The 20,305-nt window shown below is 33.6% G+C and overlaps 1 protein-coding gene across 1 annotated transcript in view; it reads left to right on the forward strand.

The window, feature by feature from the left end:
- LOC143918182 (uncharacterized) overlaps positions 1-20,305 on the forward strand; it is a 235,338-nt gene that overhangs the window by 208,306 nt on the left and 6,727 nt on the right. The window contains exons 12-15 of the mRNA XM_077439934.1: positions 31-179; positions 304-510; positions 597-723; positions 803-981. Coding sequence (XP_077296060.1) covers positions 31-179; positions 304-510; positions 597-723; positions 803-981 — 662 coding nt within the window. The remainder of the gene's footprint in view (positions 1-30; positions 180-303; positions 511-596; positions 724-802; positions 982-20,305) is intronic.

Consider the following 20,305-nt stretch of genomic DNA (forward strand, 5'->3'; position numbering starts at 1 on the left):
TATTTGCATTGTTTTAATTATCTGTTCCAGAACTTTAGATGGTCCTATGATACCTCCACATCGAGAAATGACTACAAATAGCTTGAAAACCAGGTCGATGGATACTAGCTTTTGTAAAAACCGTCGTAATAATAATTCCAATAAAAGTATGTCTACCGATAGAAGGACACTTCCTTCAGGTATGACTTATAAAAAATAAATATTATTTAAATTAATTAAGCAATAAGTATAAAAATCTTACTTAGCTAAAAACTATTGTATGTATGTACTATATACGATCCTAAATCATATGAAATATTTTAGATATGGGTGTTATGAGTGGAAGACGAAGAACATTTCAAAGACAAAGAGGTAGAGAAGATGGATCTGGAGGTAGTGGTTTGCAAACTTCGGCTAGTTTGCCTGAAACTCCTGTTTTTGGTCGAGGTGTAGATGTACCTCGTACTCCTCATCGTCGTACAACAGATGGTCCACGAATCAGTAGTACAATGAATTCAATTCAAACAATGAGTGAGCTATCATTTTTAGATTCAATTTTGAAAATTATGTAAATGCAAAGTACATATGTATCATAATTAAATTATCAATTTTATAAGGTGGAAGCTGCACTGTCGGTGGATATGGTAGAGGAACTGGTTCAATGGAGAGAGCTTTGGCCGGTGCAGAACTTATTAGACTTGCCGGTGGACCTGCAAGGGGCTGGTATCCGAAACAGCGGCTTAGGTATTTTATATTACATATGGTTTTGTATAGGATTTTATTTCAAATCAAGATATTTATAGTCTATTTGTAATTATTTCAGACCTGCATCGATTGAACACTTGGAACGATTGCCTTTGTCAGCTTCTGTTAATCAAAACACCGGTCCTTGGGACAGTTCAAGAAAACCTTTAACTCTGCCACCAAATCTCACACCAAAGTTTTTCCAAAAGTCACCGAGAGAAGCTTTGCGAAGAGTTACCAGTTTACTGATAAGAAAAGGTAAGAAAATTTAATCTCATTTATTCATTGTGCACCAAAATTCGTTTGAAAAAATGTTAAAAAAGATCACAAATCACGAAGAAAAACTCTTTCGTAATGTTTTTTTATGCTCATTTAAAAAAATACAAGCTCCCAAAACCAAATACTACCAAACTCCCTAAATTCATTTTGGTGTTTCGTAGCCATTTATTTCAAGCCAATTAAAATACGCATTTATTTATTTTAAGTGTAAAAGTGTATTCACAATGCAATAAAATTGAATAATATAAAAAATTGATATTCTTTGTACTTATGTACATAGCTTACAGTATAATAAAATACATAATTATTATCTGAATCCATAATATATTAATAAACATACTTTTATAAATCTTCTACTAATATGTAATTATTGTCAGGTTACCATTTTTTCTTCCAAAAGAATATTTCTAAATACATACATCAATTATCCATTAATTCATTTTCTTGAATTCTCTTATAAAATTTTTACACAAGACTTTGTAAAAGTTATACTTAGTAACTAGCAGACATTTAAAGTTTCAACATTCATTTATGTTCTATTATTAGACCACATATTCATCATTTAAGTAAAAGAAGTCGTTCAGCAGGTGCATTAATTCCTGGTACACAGAGACAATTTTCGACTGATTTGTCAATATTTTTGTAGTAGATATCATGCTCGCTGAAGGGTTTAAATATTTAAAACCATCTATTAGATACAATCAGATAAAAAAACTTCTAATACAAATAAAGTGTACTGGTTTCTTCTATTACAAATAAAGTAACTGTTTCACGACTTCCTCAGAACAGATACCTAAAAAACCAGTATGGTACTGGTAAAACCAGTACGAACGGTCACCTTAAGTTATTGGCCACTTGGATGAAAATAATGCATTAACGCCAATTAATAGTTAATCAATATATCAGTTATTATTTAACAGAAGCACCACCAAGGGCACAAAAGGTATTCTACCTATGTATATTTAGTTACGGGGATTTTTGTGAGTTAACAAAGTCGCAGAAGTGTCGCTGTTCATACTATTGAACAAGGCCTAAGTGTCCAATGAGTGTAATGTTTCTCCTGCTCACATTTACAGTGTTTTGTTACAGCATTTTATTAGAGTCCAAATGACGGCCACATATTGAAAAAGTTTCAATTTAAATACGGATTTAAGACATGATTCATCTTTTAGTAAGGCGACCATTCATACTGATTTTACCAGGACAGTACTGGTTTTGGGGTATCTGTCCTGGTAAGTTGTGAGATAAAAACAGTATACTTTTTTATCTAATTGATAATTCTTCGACAAAAATGATGTCTCCTACAAAAATTTGCCAAATTAGTCAAATATTGTTTCCGTTTATCAAAAAATGCACCAGCCGACGGATTTTTTACTTCGATGCACAATATTTAGTGCAGTGATAAAACGAAATTGGAAGTTGAAATGCAATAAAAATGTTTGCCAATCACTTAGTATAATTTTAAAGTGTTGTGTAGAATTCTATACGAGCATTCAAGAAAATGAATTCATTTTTTTATAAATGTGCATCCATGATTCTTTAATATTCGTTTTAAATAATTGAAGTATTTAGAAATATGTTTTTGGAAAAAATGGTCACCTTATCTTAAATAAATTTTTATAATGCTTTAAATACAACGCAACTAAACTGAAATTAAACCCAATTGCTTAATAATATGTATTGATCATCTTTGATTCATTCTCGCCACTGGCCGTACGATTGCACGTTACGACTCACGTGAATCGAGTCGATTGTTTTGCTAGCAAAAGTGAAATTTGAGGTTATGTGTGACGTAAAGTAGCGTGCGCGAACGTATGCAGCTTTGACTACCGACCGCTAGATGGCGCCACCGCCGCGTTTCGTCCATTGCGGCTTCATTGGCGTTGGCGCAAACCGCGACCGCCCAGTTACGCCCGTCGGAGACATGCAGAGTCCTTTTCTCGAATCTTACGACGGCTGAAAGGATCATGAACAGCGAACTTTCAGCGTTTGGCGATATTTGACACCGTGCCGGCAGTTAGACGCCTCTTACTTTTCTAGAACGGTGACTAAGCGGCGTTTCCCGCTAAGGATGTGACATCGACCTTGGTCACCTTGGCGACAATGAGAATCTCACTGCACCCCATACACCACCCGTACTATCGACGACTATTTTTTTTCCTAATGATACATGTACTCAAGTAATTTACAATAACCTCATGGTTACTTTAAAAATATACATATCGTATTAATCCGTATCGTAACCGGTTTATGATATATTCAATGATTTCCATTGTTTTAGTTAAAAAATAATTTAACGACTGATAAACAGTATATCTCAATTAATATTGTCAAAACTAGAATGTCTGCAGTTCATTTTATATTTGCCTTGTTTGATATTAAATTTTCGAACAAATAACTAATTTGTTTGAAATACTAAAATATTAGTTGTATCTAATGTCGTAAATGTTGCTTTGATGTGCCGTCTTGTATTGATTCAAAACTAATTGTTTTTTATCGTGCTTCTCTCTATGAGCAATTTATATTTATTGGATTACAGTGTGGAATTCGGAAGCAATAAAACCTAACCTAGCCTATGAACACACATAAATATAACTGCGAGTTTACCCTTTGAACTCTTTCCTTTTTGATAGACGTTGTTCCTCTTCGGTAAGCTATTGACTATTGAAATCTTTTACATGTACAGCTTTTATTTCAATATATTGCGCAATTACCCAAAAGCGGCACACATCAAAGTTGATATATCTCCGATAGTATTTTATGGATTTCGGTTATAAATTATTGAATGTGTATATATATCCACCATGCACTTTGTTTTTATTATCATTCTCTCTGGTAATATTGCTTCGAAAATAGAATTATCTATATTGGTCGTAGAGAGTTCGTAACCAATACAGGGTAGGCTGTGTCTAATCCTCGTTCAAATGAATTGATCCATCTCTTTCCTGTCGAACGTTATCCTTGTAGCACTAACACAATTATTAATACCTTGATGGAAAGATGTGCTGAAACGATCATTCCATTTGGAAGGCCTACCTAACCAGCCTGACTGACATATATAAAAACAGATCACATTATTTCACTCTATCTTTTCGCATTCGATTTTTTTTCGAAAATTCAGAAATCTTCTAAATTCGAATTATTTTTTTCGTCCAAAAGTCTTAATTAATTTCCAATTCTAAACAAGTTGTATTGAAAATATTCACATACATACGTTACAATAATTTATTTCGTAATTTTATTGTTGCTATTGGTTTTGCAACGTGTGACGCGTTTACTTAGCCCATCGTGTACCACTTAAATTTTGCAATCGTATACGATTTTATATGAAGCAATTAACGTTTTCCAAGTGTTTTAAATAACATAAAATACAATACGTATATGGGGTTCTGGTACAGGGCGTGTCGGACGTAGCGACCCCAGACAGTCTAATATGCTCATTCTGGCATATAAGTTATATTGAATTAGTCGGTATATTTTCGATTATTTCGGATCATCTTCAGTACACAATGCCATTGTATTTTATCGTTCCGTTTAAAATTCACTGTAAATACTATCGATTTCATTGTACATACATACATATAATGTCGCTCGTATATATTATACATATACATATAATGTAGATAAGCAGGGATATTATACATACATATGTCAAACTGATGAATAATTTCATGTACTCATTGTTGTTATTTTAAATTTGACTGATTTATCTAATGTCAATATAAAAAGTCTACACATAAAGGTCAATCACTCCGTCTGAACTGTATAATTGTTTTTCGTTTTATTTATAATGATGAATTCAATGCACTTACATATTTACTATCAATTATTGATTCGTTGGTATTTTTTTTAAATAAGCAATTTCAACGATATATGGTATGTTTTTATCGATTAATAAGAAAATCATTTTTTTTTTAGAATTAGGTACACATCAATCGATATCTTATGTCGCAATCGTGATATACCAACTATGTATGTATGTATGTATACATACATACAGTGGCGGACTGGGACTGAAATCAGTGCATGCCAGGAGTCAAAGGGGGCCCCTACCCAGGGTTAAAAAAATTTGTCCCCCCCCCCATATAACAAAATTTTCTTCTTTCCATCACGCTAAAAATCAAGGGCAAAAAATAAATAAAATTTTCAAAAATGGGAATAAACAAATTTAGGTACAAGAAAAATGGCAAAAGCAAAATAGATCCATAAATTACATTGTATATTTCGTTTTAATCCTTGTCATATAATGCATCATAAAAGAATGCGGCATAAAAGCGGCTTTTACTTTCGGTAGCAAACAATCAGGGACGTCATTTCAGCTTTTTCTTGGGGGGGCAGGCAAAGATTGGTCAAATTGAATTTTATTTCAAAAAATCTTTTTTATATCGGAATAAAAATGGAAAATATAAAATATGAAAAAATTAAGCTTATTTTTGAAAAAATATTATGTAAAAAGTCAAAAAAGCGCCGCAGGCGAAAATTTTTTTCCAAAAATCTTCACATGGTTAACAAAAATCGACCATCAAAATGTATCACTATATCAAAAAATATACGAACATTCGGAAAAATAAACGATACACATCTGTTTTTGAGACAAAATAAAGTAAAGGGGACCTTTCTAACGATTCGCTCCATGGGATGAACAATTTCTAAGAATGTTACTAATGGCATACCACTTAAAAACCAAAATATACTTGCTTCAAAATAATAAAATCTTTTTTTTTCAAAGCACATAGCAGCGATTATTTTATTAGTTACCCAAAAGTAACATATGTACATAAGAAATAAACGCAGCATTCATAGATCCATAGTATCTCAATAATCATTAAATCCATAATATTTTCTAAATTCACACTATTCCTTAATTTAGGGGGGCGAGTGCCCCCCCAAATTACGTCCCTGAAAACAAAAAATGCATAATATTTTCAATTAATGTTAATCGAAAATCAGGATTTTGGGGAGGGGGCCCCTATCCTATGTTTCTATATACATGGATTTGTCTAGATTAGGAATAGATTTAATATTCGGAAACTGTTTAAAATTGTGTATTTAAATCTTACTATATCGTCGAAGTATAATCAAATGTTATTTTGAAAGTATGTATGAAGTAAATTTAAATCGCTGGTTGATGATGAATCGTCCTATCAAAATTGTTTTAAGCAATTCAGTTTATATTATTCAGGGAAATTTGTTTATTCCCATTTTTATTTCAGTAGGTAGTTGTTACATAGGTATTGGTATATGCATAATATTGAGGTTGGAAATGGGCCCGGTAAAAGGGCCCACGCAAATGTTGAAACTTACATTTCGAGCCTAATAAAAAAAGTTAACCGATCCTTGGGCTGTTAAAGCAGGCATTAGTTGTTTGTGTATATCGTAAGAAATTTGTTTTGTTGAAATACCCAAACTATTACACACGTGAAATAGTTAAATTAAAAAGTTATTTAATTTTACTGAGGGCCCATATTTTCTAACGGATAGTGGGGCCCACATGCCATCGGGCATGTACGCTTGTATGGCCAGTCCGCCACTGCATACATACATATTCTTCGCCGAAGTACGTAAGTAGGTAAATAGTAAAAATTTTGATATCAACGTTCTAGGTATATATGTACATACATATATGCTTTCCTTTTAATTTCCTTTTAATCTTGCAAAAAATATAAGCAAATATATTATTTGGCTCATCATACAAAGAATACAACGACAGCCAATTTACTGATAAATTAATTTGAAAAAAATCAATCTTCGCTTTTGATTTACATTTAATAAAAACAGATGGGTGAGTAATGAATTATTTTAATAAGGAAACTATTTACATATATAATTTTTCGGATTTTGAATGAATTAACGCAAAAAAGTTAAAACACAACACAATTGTAAATATCCAGAGTAAGTACTATCGATACCGTTTAAAATTCATAAACGATTTCATAACTTAGTATTTTGATAAATCAAGAAAAAGTGTCCTTCTTAAATGTACACATACATATACAAACAATATACTCCTTTATTAGTATTTAATGGTTGACGAACATCGAGGATAAAAGAGATATAAATACATACATATGTATGTAAGACTTTTGGGTGTGAGTAGGGAGGAGGGAGATTAACGACGCAAACTGGGAATGCAGACTAGTCTCATTCAACAAAAAAGTCGTGAGAACTTGCATGATAATATATGTATGTATGCATATGTGTTATTATAGTAGTCAGTTTGCCCCAATAGATATTTTACTATTGAAACCATATTTAATTTTTTTGAAAAATATAGATTTCAATGAGAGCTAAAATCCAACGTTGTACGTATGTATGTACATTTGCACTATCTTCGATCTGTACTTACATCTTTTCATGAACATTTCAACCAGCATCTTAAAAATTTTCACCTTTTAGGTTGTTAACATTAACCCACACACAAGTCTACTTAAATTATTTTAGAATGAAAGATCCCAGAGACTGCAGTTTTTATGTACATATTCCTTGAAGTATTTATCAATTAATTTGTTTAAGCATTCACATTCCGATTCAAATTTGAATCAATTTCGAAGGGTTCAAGCTCTGTCCTTGCCGTCCTGCCGCGGTACTCCAAATGCCTCAATTGCACCACCGCGTATGAGTGGATAGTTACTAGGTAGGTATTAAAGCTGGAGAAGAGATCTCCAGCAGGATGTTGAACACTTTTATTGTAAAAGTGCGCCCGATGCAAAAGAACCGGTCCACCCACCGACAGAAATAGGTGTAATGACCCTTCGCGGGGGTGATTACCCCCCCAGTTGCGAATCTCCAAATTTAGACACTACCACCACCATCTCTACCACGTGCTCCTCCTATCTCCAACTGCATTGTATCCAACTGTATCCCATGGAAGACTGAGATATCGTGCCCCTCCGCTTGTTGACAGGTCGAAGTGCATATTGTACACATCCATGGAGGGCCGAAAATGTTTTTCGAGGTTCAACTGGTGGCGTGCGTGACCGAATATCCACGCACTTGTCTGCGCAACTTTTCGAATTGATTTTACACATGTGTAAATTTTTGCATATGCATACAAAACTCGACTATGAGTCACTTTTATAAGACTGTTCGTTGTTCACTTCAGTGGTGTAGCCACTGTGTATGCATGTATGTCGCTGGGTAAGCCATGCCATAGACCCACAAGGGACAAGGGACAAGGGAATCTCATTACAATTTCTTTTCGGACATGTCCATTTACAATTTTATATAGGGACATTATTTATACGCAGAATAATTTCATTGTCATTTTTTGAACGAACTTCATATAATTTGATCCATATATATGTACATATATAAATTCAGTCTGGTGAATCTTGAAGGTAAAGAAAAAAAAACAGAATCGTACACGGCACGTGTTTCTTTTTAGATTGTTCTGCACATACCAAAAAAACGCTGGCGTGCTTAGTCTGTGCCGTCGCGATCTTCCCAAAACTCACACCCAGAGGTGTTTTCGGTGACATTTTATCCTTGTATTAACATAGGTTTTACAATGATCGATAACGGTGATTCCCATATTTGAAGAAATGTAGGAGAAACTTAAAAATAATAAAATAACTCGAAATAATAAAATCGTACGTATTAATAATGACATGGACGAGCATGTCCATGCCGTACAATTAAGTGTGTTTGCGTCTTTATATACATTTATTAGAGTTGCAATTGTTAAAAATTATATAATGATTTGTTGAAGATGTATCCAATCATGAATGTATGCTTATCAATATGACTCACATACAAAGTGAATCATATTTTGATTTCGATACAAATTATGAAAAAATTAAGTCGACATTTATGTATAGCGTACTGGATCGATTCTGCATAAAAGCGTAAGAAAATAAAATAAAATCAAAAAAGACGAAAACAATGTTTTTATTTCACGAAGGCGTAATTTATGGATTCTATTGTGAACGCTTTAAATACGTAGGATCTGGTTGTCAGGAAACATAGGCGGTGGAGTAAAATGAAAATCGTTAAGCGAATTAAAACATTATTTATTCAGCGGAGTGCCACAACGATCTGTCCGTCACATGTTACCAACTTTATCATTATTCTAGTTAGAAAACTAAATCCCACATATATGTATGTATGTGTAGGAACTTGCAATGCTTTCAATTATGTGGTCACGAGTTCAATCCCTGACGGTTGTGCTCGCCATACCTTGGATATGTGACTCCAAGATCAATCGTTTTCTATTAGAGTTTACCAATTTATCAGATTTTATTAAAACGGATCCAACAAATTGACAGCCACGTCCTATGTCTCGCAAAATTTGAGTATACGTACAGCATCTTGAATTCGCTGATTTATAAAATGCTGCGAATTTGTCCATATATGTCTCTATGATTGTTAGTCGATGTTAATAATTGGTCTTGAATAATACTTATAATTAGCCATAGATGTCTTTTAAAATAAAATAAATGGGTGTATACCTGTATAAATGAAAATGATAAACAAATAAAATAAATTGATGGATTCGAGGGAGGAAAATAAAACGTTGTGAAATTAAAACATTCATTCATTCATATGTATGTATGTGCATACATTTATTATTATATGAGGGAGGGTGTTTGCTTTTGTGATATTTCCTTTGAAACCCAATGAGTGTTACACCACTGACTCAGTTTTTAAAGTGCACGCTAAATTTATCAGTCTCGACTTTAATAAAAAGAAAATATTTATTATCCGGTGAGAATTATACATATGTACATACATACATATGTGTACACGGTGATGACGCATATTTTTGCGCGTCGAAATGACCTTTGTGAGTGCGCTTGCAAGTTTTTCAATAGCAACGTTCACTTTCCCATCGCGCTCGGTAATTATATTATTATAAGCTAAAATTGAAATTTAAAACCGGCACGTTACTTTCTTCTCGTCTGTACTTACTTTTCCGGATTAATTTTAAGGTCAATCGTTTCCGTTAGCGGTTAGCGTTTGTAAACGCACACTCAAAGCGTTATGCACGTCCATTAGATTGGTGCTCGTCAACTCGTTGAACATAACCACTCGCCACTGCCTAATTTGATTTTATTATTATTATTGTTGTTGTTGGTGTGAACTAGCATAAGAGCCCATCAAAAATGACTTTTATTAGTACTGTTCAATCTCTATCCCTTCCTGCATCCTCCCCCGCTTCCTCTGCCTTTCGTTTATACACATCTTCAAACACCTTATTCAGGTTTTAAGGTAAAAATTCAAGGATTTGACCGAGTCCAACTTTTCATACAAGTAAACATAGCAATACTAAAAAATAAATATAAAGTTGAATTACATTCGATTGGGTTTCAAAGTAGATTTGATGCGTTTTTTTAGCATGTTCAGTTGCGATGGAATGGAATTCAAAGCATCAGGGTATTATTTGATGAGTGTAAGTATCGTGTTACAAAAGTTCCACCTCAGTTGTCTTATGACTTGGAAAAAACTGATATGCAATTGTAAGAGTGTAACTCGATATGCTTTGAGATTCGTTTAGGATGAGCGATTGTTTTTGAATAGAGTGATGTGTACTACGACGCTTAAATTTATCAATGAAAACCCCAAGCATTTGTAACCTTGTTTTCCATTGTGACTGAAACAAAAATAAAAATCAATTTAAATGACATCAAATATTCGCTTACTTGGCCTATAGCCACAAGTCGGCTCTGCGAAAAAAATCGTATCAGAAACGAGGCTTCCCGAGTTGACCCACATTTAATGATGGTGAATGGTACGGCACTACAATTGAAAATGAAAATTCAAGTTTAAAATGATTGCTTACTCGGTCTTAATCTCAACAGAATATTAAATTTAGTGATAGGGGTGGTACATGTCCACGGCTGGAAACCAAGGGCGTTGTCAGAGAGGGGTGCGAATTTGACGACGGTTTCCTCGAAAGCTCCAAATCACGGTCGTGAGTCATAATTTATTTGGCTGACGTGCTCCAAGTTCTAATCGTGGCTCAGCGTCACACAAATCACTATTTATCCAGATGGTGGAATTGATGGTCCTCTATGTAAGCTTTGGGAATCTGTCTTTTGGAGCTTCGCACCATATTTTTATTTCAAGTCAAGTGTAGGTGCTTATTTGTGGAGATAATCTTCACATTTTCAGGTAACCGTATTGAATTTTTTATACTTCTAGTGTATTTGTGTTCAATTTTTCCATTAAATTCACCGTTGTACACAAAATTTACCCAGACAATCACCCAAAATCATGTGTAGCGTGAAAGCGTCCACTGATCTCACGATTGTTTTGTTCGGTATAAATACTTGATGTACTTATTCTGCCCTGTCAAAACATAAAAAAACAGTTAATTGCTATTAATATCATGTCTGTAGCTTGGTTCTATGAGAGCCAGTGTTAGATTTTGCTTTCTATGTGAAAACCTTTGAGAGTTTTCGGAAAAGAAGAAGTATATAATATGTTCATATACACTCTAAATTTGAAATGCTAAATCAAATACTTCACATTGCTGATTTCTCTGAACATTAATATAGATACATATGTTCATATCAGTGGCGTGCCGTGACTTTTAAGACAGAGGACTAGATATGGACAAATAAATAAATTCAAAATTTTTGAATTATACATACGTACATACATAATTATCCGTCTTGAAGAAAACAGTGATTTGTCGAAAAATCGATCGATTTATTATTAATTTGCTATGAGGGAATAATTTCGCGAGCCGAGTCTCTTGCCATATTTTTACTCATAAAGTTGTGTAAAGATGTGTTATTTTAACAAAAAATAATAGTTCAGAATGATGTTGGATAGACACAAACCAGAATATATTTTTAATGAAACTTCTATAAATGCTTGAAGAGACGAGTAAATGTTTTGTCGTCGACAAAACGCCCGTACATTACAATTCGCCAGTGTCGCTAAGTGAACAGAATTGAGACAGCGAGTCCGTGCAAGCGAGTGACGTACGGACCATACCATAACAATCCACTACCTAAGGTAGGGCCGAATCCGGTTTCTGAACTTCGCTAATACGAGTGAACAATATCAATATGAACAATAACTTAAATTTATTGTAATTGAATTGTTGATATTTTTAAATTTTAGGTAAAAGATTTAAGGGGACTAGCCTTAAATTAGCCAATGACGGCACGCCACTGGTTCTTATGTAGTAGATATGTTGATATCAGCCCTTTTAGAAATGAGCCGCAGATAATATATTGTAATTTGTTGGTGCGATAGTAATCACCCCGGAAACACGTTAAAACATTTCATAAGATAATTTGTTCTAATCGTGAATCATTCGCTCCCGTTTGAAAGTAGAACAATACTATCTATGTATGTAACTTGATCTGTTCTGCCTTCATCGATTAACAATCTGATTTATCACAATACACATACATATTTATAGAAATGCTACAATCAGACAGATTGTTGCTTAGTCTGATATGTATATGCATGTAGAAATACAACGTTGTATACATTCCAACAAAAAGCATTGTTCGACCCGAATCAATAGAGGTTTTGAACGTTTATTCTGAATATGTTTGACAGACTTGTCATCGACAAAGATTGATTGATTGTAAACGAAACGAGTTGCGACGTAGAAAATGTGTAACACATTTATGTACCATGCGGAAAAGTCAAAACAGTGATTGCTGATGAACAGAGAGCACTACATATGTGCTTATCACCTGACTCGCCGTACACACTACCGTAATCGCACATCCCTTTTCACAGTCGAAAACTTTGTTACGTCAATTTAGTCAACGTCAAAGCTTTCAACCTTAGTATGCCTACCGGCTTTTATAATTTTAGACGAATCGTCTATTTATACCTCGACATTTAAGCAAAAGTTTGCATGCCGCTGTAGTGGGACGCGAGATGAAATCCACCTGTTCTTAATTTTCACTGCCTCTCTTGAAATACAGATCAACAATTTCAACAACTCATTAAAAATTCACAATAGTATGAATTCAATTTTACTCTCGTATGTCATCGGTGACTACTGACAAAATTTCGCTTTTGTTAGAATTGGAAACATTTGGTTCGGCACCCTAATGCATCAAGATGATCTTCCTCAAATTAGAACATCTCGCATTTTCACAACTCATCTTAAATTTGTGTGTTTAACTGTGTCACGGTCGTCATTTATTTTTATATATGTATGTTCGTTTGGTTTTTCTGATATTGCCAAATAATTTTACCAGTTGTTTTCTTGCAAGTTTTGTTTTGGAATGAATGGAGCGTAGGATTTGCAATTATTTCGTAGAGTGCTGCTCTAAATTAGCGCGACATTTCAAATTGATTACCCACATTTTTTTATCTGTCTCGCTAGCTGCAGGTAGATTATATATGTATATGTATAGCTATAGTTTATTCTGCTTAAATATAATCAGTATCTTCTGTCCACTCGATAAATGTAGGTACATATATATAACTTGTGTTTGATAAAAAGTGATGAGATAAATGTATTTTATTATGTGAAGATAAGATTGTGAGTCTATCTAGGTAGGATTGTGAGTGGCAAAAGTGCAAAACGAGGATGAAATACAAACCTTTGGTCGATTTTCTAGAACTATTTATCATATTTATATGGACAAATATTTATTAATTTCAAATAACATTTGATCACAAACATGTAAAATCTGATTTAAATCAGACAACAGTACGGAGAGTAAAACTTTGCCTAATGGCGAAAAATCATCGAAGGAGGACATGAATTTTAAAGTTCTTCGAAACTCCGTTTCTTAAAATCTATCAATATATACATAATAAATATATTATATATTGCTTTGTAGTAGTTCGTCCTACCTTACGATTAAATATTATATGTACATATGTACATATAATACAATATAAACGTCTACTATTTAAAAATGCAATACTCTTATGAACGTGTTATTTTACCTACATATGTATGTACATATATACGCTGACAGTTCTTTATTTCACTGCCCTGTCCATTAGATTTATTTATATTCTAAAATTGCCCTTCGATGCTAAAATACTAACAATAGATTATCTAATGAATTTTAAATTATTATTTATTATTTAACACTTATTTAACGGTTATTTTTTACTTTAATTTTTAATACTTTTATAAAGATTGGTTTTTTATCTGATTTTTTTTTATCCAAACATACTATGTAATTCGAACTCTAAATATCTATTAAATTTCAATGATGTGTAATAAATATGATTGTTTAAAAAAAAATGATAAATACATAAATGATGATTATCCTAAATGCTATAAACTTATAACGCATTTTTTTAAATTATGTATAAACGATTCTTTATATGAGCCTTTATATTTGAAAGTGGCGATAGTCCAATTTTCAGTTCCAAAAACGCTATTTCTGTTTGACTTAATTCTCAAATTGTAATTTATCATATATTTTAAGTCGATATGTCCAGAATCTTGGAAAAGCAGAATAAACGTATTACAGGCCACCAATATTTTTAAATATTGTAAAACGCAAAAAATTATATTTAATGTTTAGTGAAATATTTCTCGAAATGAAAAAAATCGGACTTGATCAAATGCTGATTCGACTAAAGCAAAATTATTCATCGTAGGGTACTGTTCAGTAAGTGCCGATTATATACATAGAACACAATCAGGTATCAAATCTGATATTTGATAATGTATGTATGTACATATTATGAAACATGTATGATACATATGTATGTATATGAAAACTTTCACTAAATTCGTTATTTTTGTAGAAGCATTGAACCTTTTGGAACGGGCCACGTTCTGATTGCATCTTATATAATTGTACGTTTGATTTACACTGCATATTTGGAGCAAGTGTAGCAGTTGGCGTACCGGTCATCAGACATGTCTGGTTTAGGACTCGACAGCCTAAAAGCAGCTGTGGAAAAGGAGAACATTATGGCGAGTGCGCTGTGGTTTGTCCGTGACCGAGTGAGTGCGCGCGGGCCTATCTCCGCATCTGGGTCAGACACCGTTTGCTCTGAGCCTGATTACCACCTTACCACCTGAGCAGGTCTCCAAAAATGCCTCGGGCCTGCCTAATTCAATATATTCTAAGACAAAAATCCGTCAACTAGTTTTTTCCTGGTATGATTCAACTGTTTGTTCCAGATTGTACAACCTTATAGTGGAATGGACAGGAAATATAGATAAAAATTGACCTTGCTATCTAGCTTCCGTTTTAACTACTTAGCTAAAATCAAAATTTTCCCTTTGTATGATTCGAATTAGTTCAATTGTTTGTACAGATTTCGCTTAATCTGAACACGTCCGTTTTCTTGTTTTATCTACATATACCTACGAGAGCACGATTTTAGATTACCATGTATCGTGATTGCACGGTTTGCACTTTATCATAATTCCTGATTAAACATTTTGACTGCACAATTATGTACGTATGTATATGTAGAGTTGCCCATTTACCACTTGAATAAACTTTGTTATAAATCTCGTTTGTTTGCATATACATACATAATTTTATCAGTAAGCTAGACAACAATGCACAGTCGGTTTTGACAGATTATAAAATCAGTCTGTAATATTAATAAGCATTGTGTGAAAGATGGCTGAATCATTTTGTCCGACACAATCTCTGTTTTACATATTTTCAAGACTGCCAAATTAGGCCATCAATCCAATCGAACAACCCCAATTAATTTGCAGCATAAGAATTTGAATTGAATCAGTTGAATAGTGGGCTCCTCGCAACAGTGTGAATTAATAAATCCTCAAGCAAAATAAGACCAAAAGTTCGTTTCTGTATATGTATGATGAGAGATTATTCAATTCTCATAATACATGTGCATTTCAAGCTCCATACTCCACGATGTGTGAAAAACTGTGCAATATAATAATAATGATAAAGGCGAAGTAGAGTGCGTCGTCAGACATTTGAAGACTGCCTAATTAATTTTAACCAATTACGGAATTTTCGTTTTAACTAATTCTTGTTTACACACACACATACATTCTCTCTTCAGAATCTCGTTAGCATTGTTGGCACGATATGTGTTGGAGACAACACAAATCACTGAAATTTGTGCAAAAGTGCCACCTGTGCGGTTCCGTCTCTATAACCGATACAGCCTGGCCTCTGGTCAAAAGGTCGTATGTCTCTGGCACATTATACTGATTGTGAGGTGGTTTAGGTGAGTGGCCGCCAACCGGTTGGTCCACGGCCCCGCGTACCTCCCTATAAGGAATTCAACCAGCGCACATCTCGAATCTAATGCACAAACTCACCAGCGGCCTTGCTCTCACCCGCCTCTTGCTCCCAAAACCTCAAAAAAATAGATAAAGTAAAAATGAAGCGAGCACTAACGGAATTGTCGGTTTTTTCCGATAGGATTAATTTTGATCCTTTCTTCGCTCCCTGCTCGTCCACTGGCTTGGTATTCGATGACTTCATAGTTAGTTGCCTTGTATGAGAAAATGCTGACGTTAGTTCGGTGTGAGACAGAGTTTACTCCATGTGTTCGAAGTGACGTGTAAATGACGCAGACGTGGTGCTCTCGCACGTACAAGAATCGTCTATGAACTTCTACATATCTTGTACGCATCTGTGATTCTTGTTCCGTACAAGCTTTTTAATCAAAATATTTTGCAACATCTCATAATCATTTAATTCCGGGCTGTATGAAAGATGTTTCTCGTTCACATCTTTCATGGGGAAAGAATCTACGTAAACAAAAGTACATTTTTTCTTCTTCAGTTTTAATTGTTCCTAAATTAGGAGTTTTATTCGTTTTTGTTTTTTCGAAATTTTTAATGACCTATGACAAATAATTTGTCCCATTTTTTTATTGGTTCATTCATGAAACAGCAAACTACTAAGTTTATATGCAGGATGTGGACTCCGCATCTAACTTTTACTTTATTCTTCCACTCGGCTCCGACTTGAACGCAAAGAATAAAACAATAGTAATAAATATAATAGCGATTTTCAAACTATTAAAAATTTAAAGGAAATAAAAAAATCACTGTAAATTGACACGTAACCCAATTTATTGAATTATTGGTAATGAAATTAGTATAAATAAAAAGTAAATACATTCATAGTGTATGTGTATGAATTTCATACACAAACAAATCAATTTAATAAAAAAATAATACATAGTAAAAATGAAAATAAAAAAAGTATGAGACGGAAGAAACAATCGGTTTTGGCCACAACAAATCTAAATACGTGCAATTTAACGGTTTTATTTATAGTGTAATTTAAATTTATGATATTTATGAAGAAATTATTAAATTTAAATTTATTAGTGAATTTACATACTTTAGTATTAGTATAATATTATGGTATGTGAAGACATGTCGACACATGCCGTAATACTATTAATTAAAGAAAATAATAAAAACGAATCGGAGTCGGTTGATTTTTTACGACTCCGACTCCGACTCCACAGCCCCAGTTATATGTATGTAATAAGCCCATACTGAGATACATATCTATTATTCAGAATTGAAAAATTCTCCTGAAATAAAAAAATGAGTGATTATAATTATAATTAGCTTGACAGTGTTTAAATTTTTACACTCATTTTTACAGTATTTTAAGTATTTCGAAGCATTTTCCAGTATTTGAGCAAAAAAATAAGTAACTATTCATCCATAGGTCATAATTTTGCTGTTAAATGTTAAATGTATGTATTTTAATTTCCCATACCAATTTTTGTCTTGAATTATTTTCTCCCACTGGGTCTTCTGCTATTCAATTCGTTCGACTACAATCATTGAAATGAAACAATCAAACAGTTATCATCGCTGACACACTAACAATTTCACTATTTGTTTTCCGAAAAAATACCGGCTTAAATGAATCGAATACAGGTTTTACCTTTCGATTTTGTAATATAAATCAAACAAAAACACTAAAGGAGTGTACCCAAGAATTATACATACTTGGCTAAATTATCAATTTTGTTTATTCCTGTGCTTCTTCCTCGTGCCCTTAGTCTTAGGCAAAGAACGGAAGCATATATTTGCACTGCTTCTAGCGAATAACACTCATTTTCGTTATAAATGATAATATTTTACCAGACATTCGCTTTTGCATATTACATAAATCCTTCGAAACCAGCTTTCGAAGCAGAACAACAGTATTAACATCTAGGACTGGTTTGAAATTGGAAGTTTGCAATGCGGATCGATACAGACATTACTCTATTTGCAACCGGCTGGCTGGACTCCCCATCAACTGTCCTCCATAAAAAGTAGTATTCGGTGCTGAGTGTTGAGTGTGTGGCCAAACGGGTTTGCACGGCTGCTTCTGCTGCATCCGGCCGCGACCTTGGATCGTGCGATTGTCTGTAGCCATATCCAACTCATCTCCAACTCTTCGCAAACAAACCACCTCTAAATTTAGCTGTTATGGACTTGAATTTGCACCTATCAAATAAAAAATAATAGTCCCAAATGAATGCAACCAATTTTCCTCAATTATCATAAATTGATAGCAAAATGACCTGTTTCAATAAATGTGGCTTGCTAAACGCATTATCTGACTCGGCTAACTGAATTATTGGATTTGATCAAACCCAAGCAGACTATGAGCTCGAGCCAATTAAAGGTGGTTTATTTGCAAATGAAGAAAATGTAATTTTGTGTTAGAGCACTGACTGATCACTGCGTATAGTGCATATACGCACACGCATCGTACAACCCATACTAAAAGATAATTTAGAGTATAACTAGCTTTAGTCTACTCTAGACATTCACTGCAGAGTCAATGCATGAACTAAACTACTAATATTCTGTCTGTACCGGGGTCGCACTTCAATAGTCATTAAATATGTATGTAAGTGAACATCTGAAACTCCTGTACTTTTGTACTCCTGTACGTAATTAAAAGTAATTTCCCCCCAATAAATTCTTATCTCTTAATCACTATTGCATTTTATCACACACCTTGACTTGTCGTATTTGTCTATAGATTACTGTTTCTTTCCTATAGGACATTCGTTGAGATCAGTAAACCAGTCTATGGCTACAAACTCTGGTGACGGCTTTCCGTAACCCTATTTCAAACCTCAAGACCGCACGCGAACAATGAATGCAAGAACAATTGTAACGATATAAACTTGTCTTGCAAGTCTCAACCTGACCCACGATATGCATACGTTTGTATGTTTGTAAGTTCAGGTATAGGGTATCCCACCAGATAACCCTTTTCGCGCAACGAACTCGAGTTCATTCGATACCGCAATAGCGAATATGTATGTATGTATCAGAAAGTCGTTAAAATTTCTTTCAAATTTTAAAGATCGCGATGGCACATTTGACAAAATGCATGCTTCTCGGTTTCGATGGACGCGTTCCACGGCGGCACCTAAAACCCACGTCACCTCTGAAATATTCAAAATGTCAAAAATAGCCGCGGCAAGCGCCTATTTTCGGACTACGGAATAACATTTTCAACCAGCGCTGTTTTGTATATACGATTTTCTCGTGCAAGTCACTCGTTCCAATTTTCCACATTTCCAGCGCTCGAAATACATTCTAAGTGGTCTAAAGTTTAATTCGATACCGATTCGCGAGTTCAACGTCTTAATTATTTTTATGGTGTCTTTCCGTTGTGTGAAAAGAAATCGAAATTGGTCATTATTCCCATACAAGTCTAATCAAATTGAACGTTTCAGAATCAGTAAATTATAATGCGAATTTACAGTATTCCAATATTCCGTTTGAATTTATTATTGCATTGATTGAATGGTATTGTAACTCTATACTAATTCTCTAATATAAAATGATAGAAGTACATATGAGTCGTTACATTCCAAAATTCTTTTAATTCGTTATGTCCAGAATCTCGGAAAATCAGAATAAACGTAATACAGGCTACCAGTATTTCTAAATATTGTTAAATTATTATATTTAATGTTTTGCAAAATATTTCTCAATGACTGAAATGAAATGAAATGAAGGAAACTGGACTTATGCTACTTTCAAATATAGCAGCTCATATATTAACTTTAAAACGAAATACAAAACAACCTAATGGAAACAAAGTCTGTCACAAAGCCAGGCCTTTTTCATCAATCACAAAAAAAAACAAACAATATAACGATTCCTATATAAATTGAATAAAGGAGAGAAATTCTAAAATTAGATATGTTTTACTGAACAGTTTTGTTATATTCATGGAAAAGGTAATAATAATTAGCAAAATAATGATAAGTAAAAATAAACTCAACGTTTTTGGAAATAAGCCCTTTGACAATAGAGCTATAATATCCGCCCTTTGACAATAGAGCTGATAAACCCATAGATTGAATCTATCCAAGAGATAAAATAAATAAGAATAATTTATCGAACAAAATATGTATGTATATATGTACA

The sequence above is a fragment of the Arctopsyche grandis genome, chromosome 10 (genome assembly GCF_051622035.1).
Source record: "Arctopsyche grandis isolate Sample6627 chromosome 10, ASM5162203v2, whole genome shotgun sequence".
NCBI classification, from domain to species: Eukaryota; Metazoa; Arthropoda; class Insecta; order Trichoptera; family Hydropsychidae; genus Arctopsyche; species Arctopsyche grandis.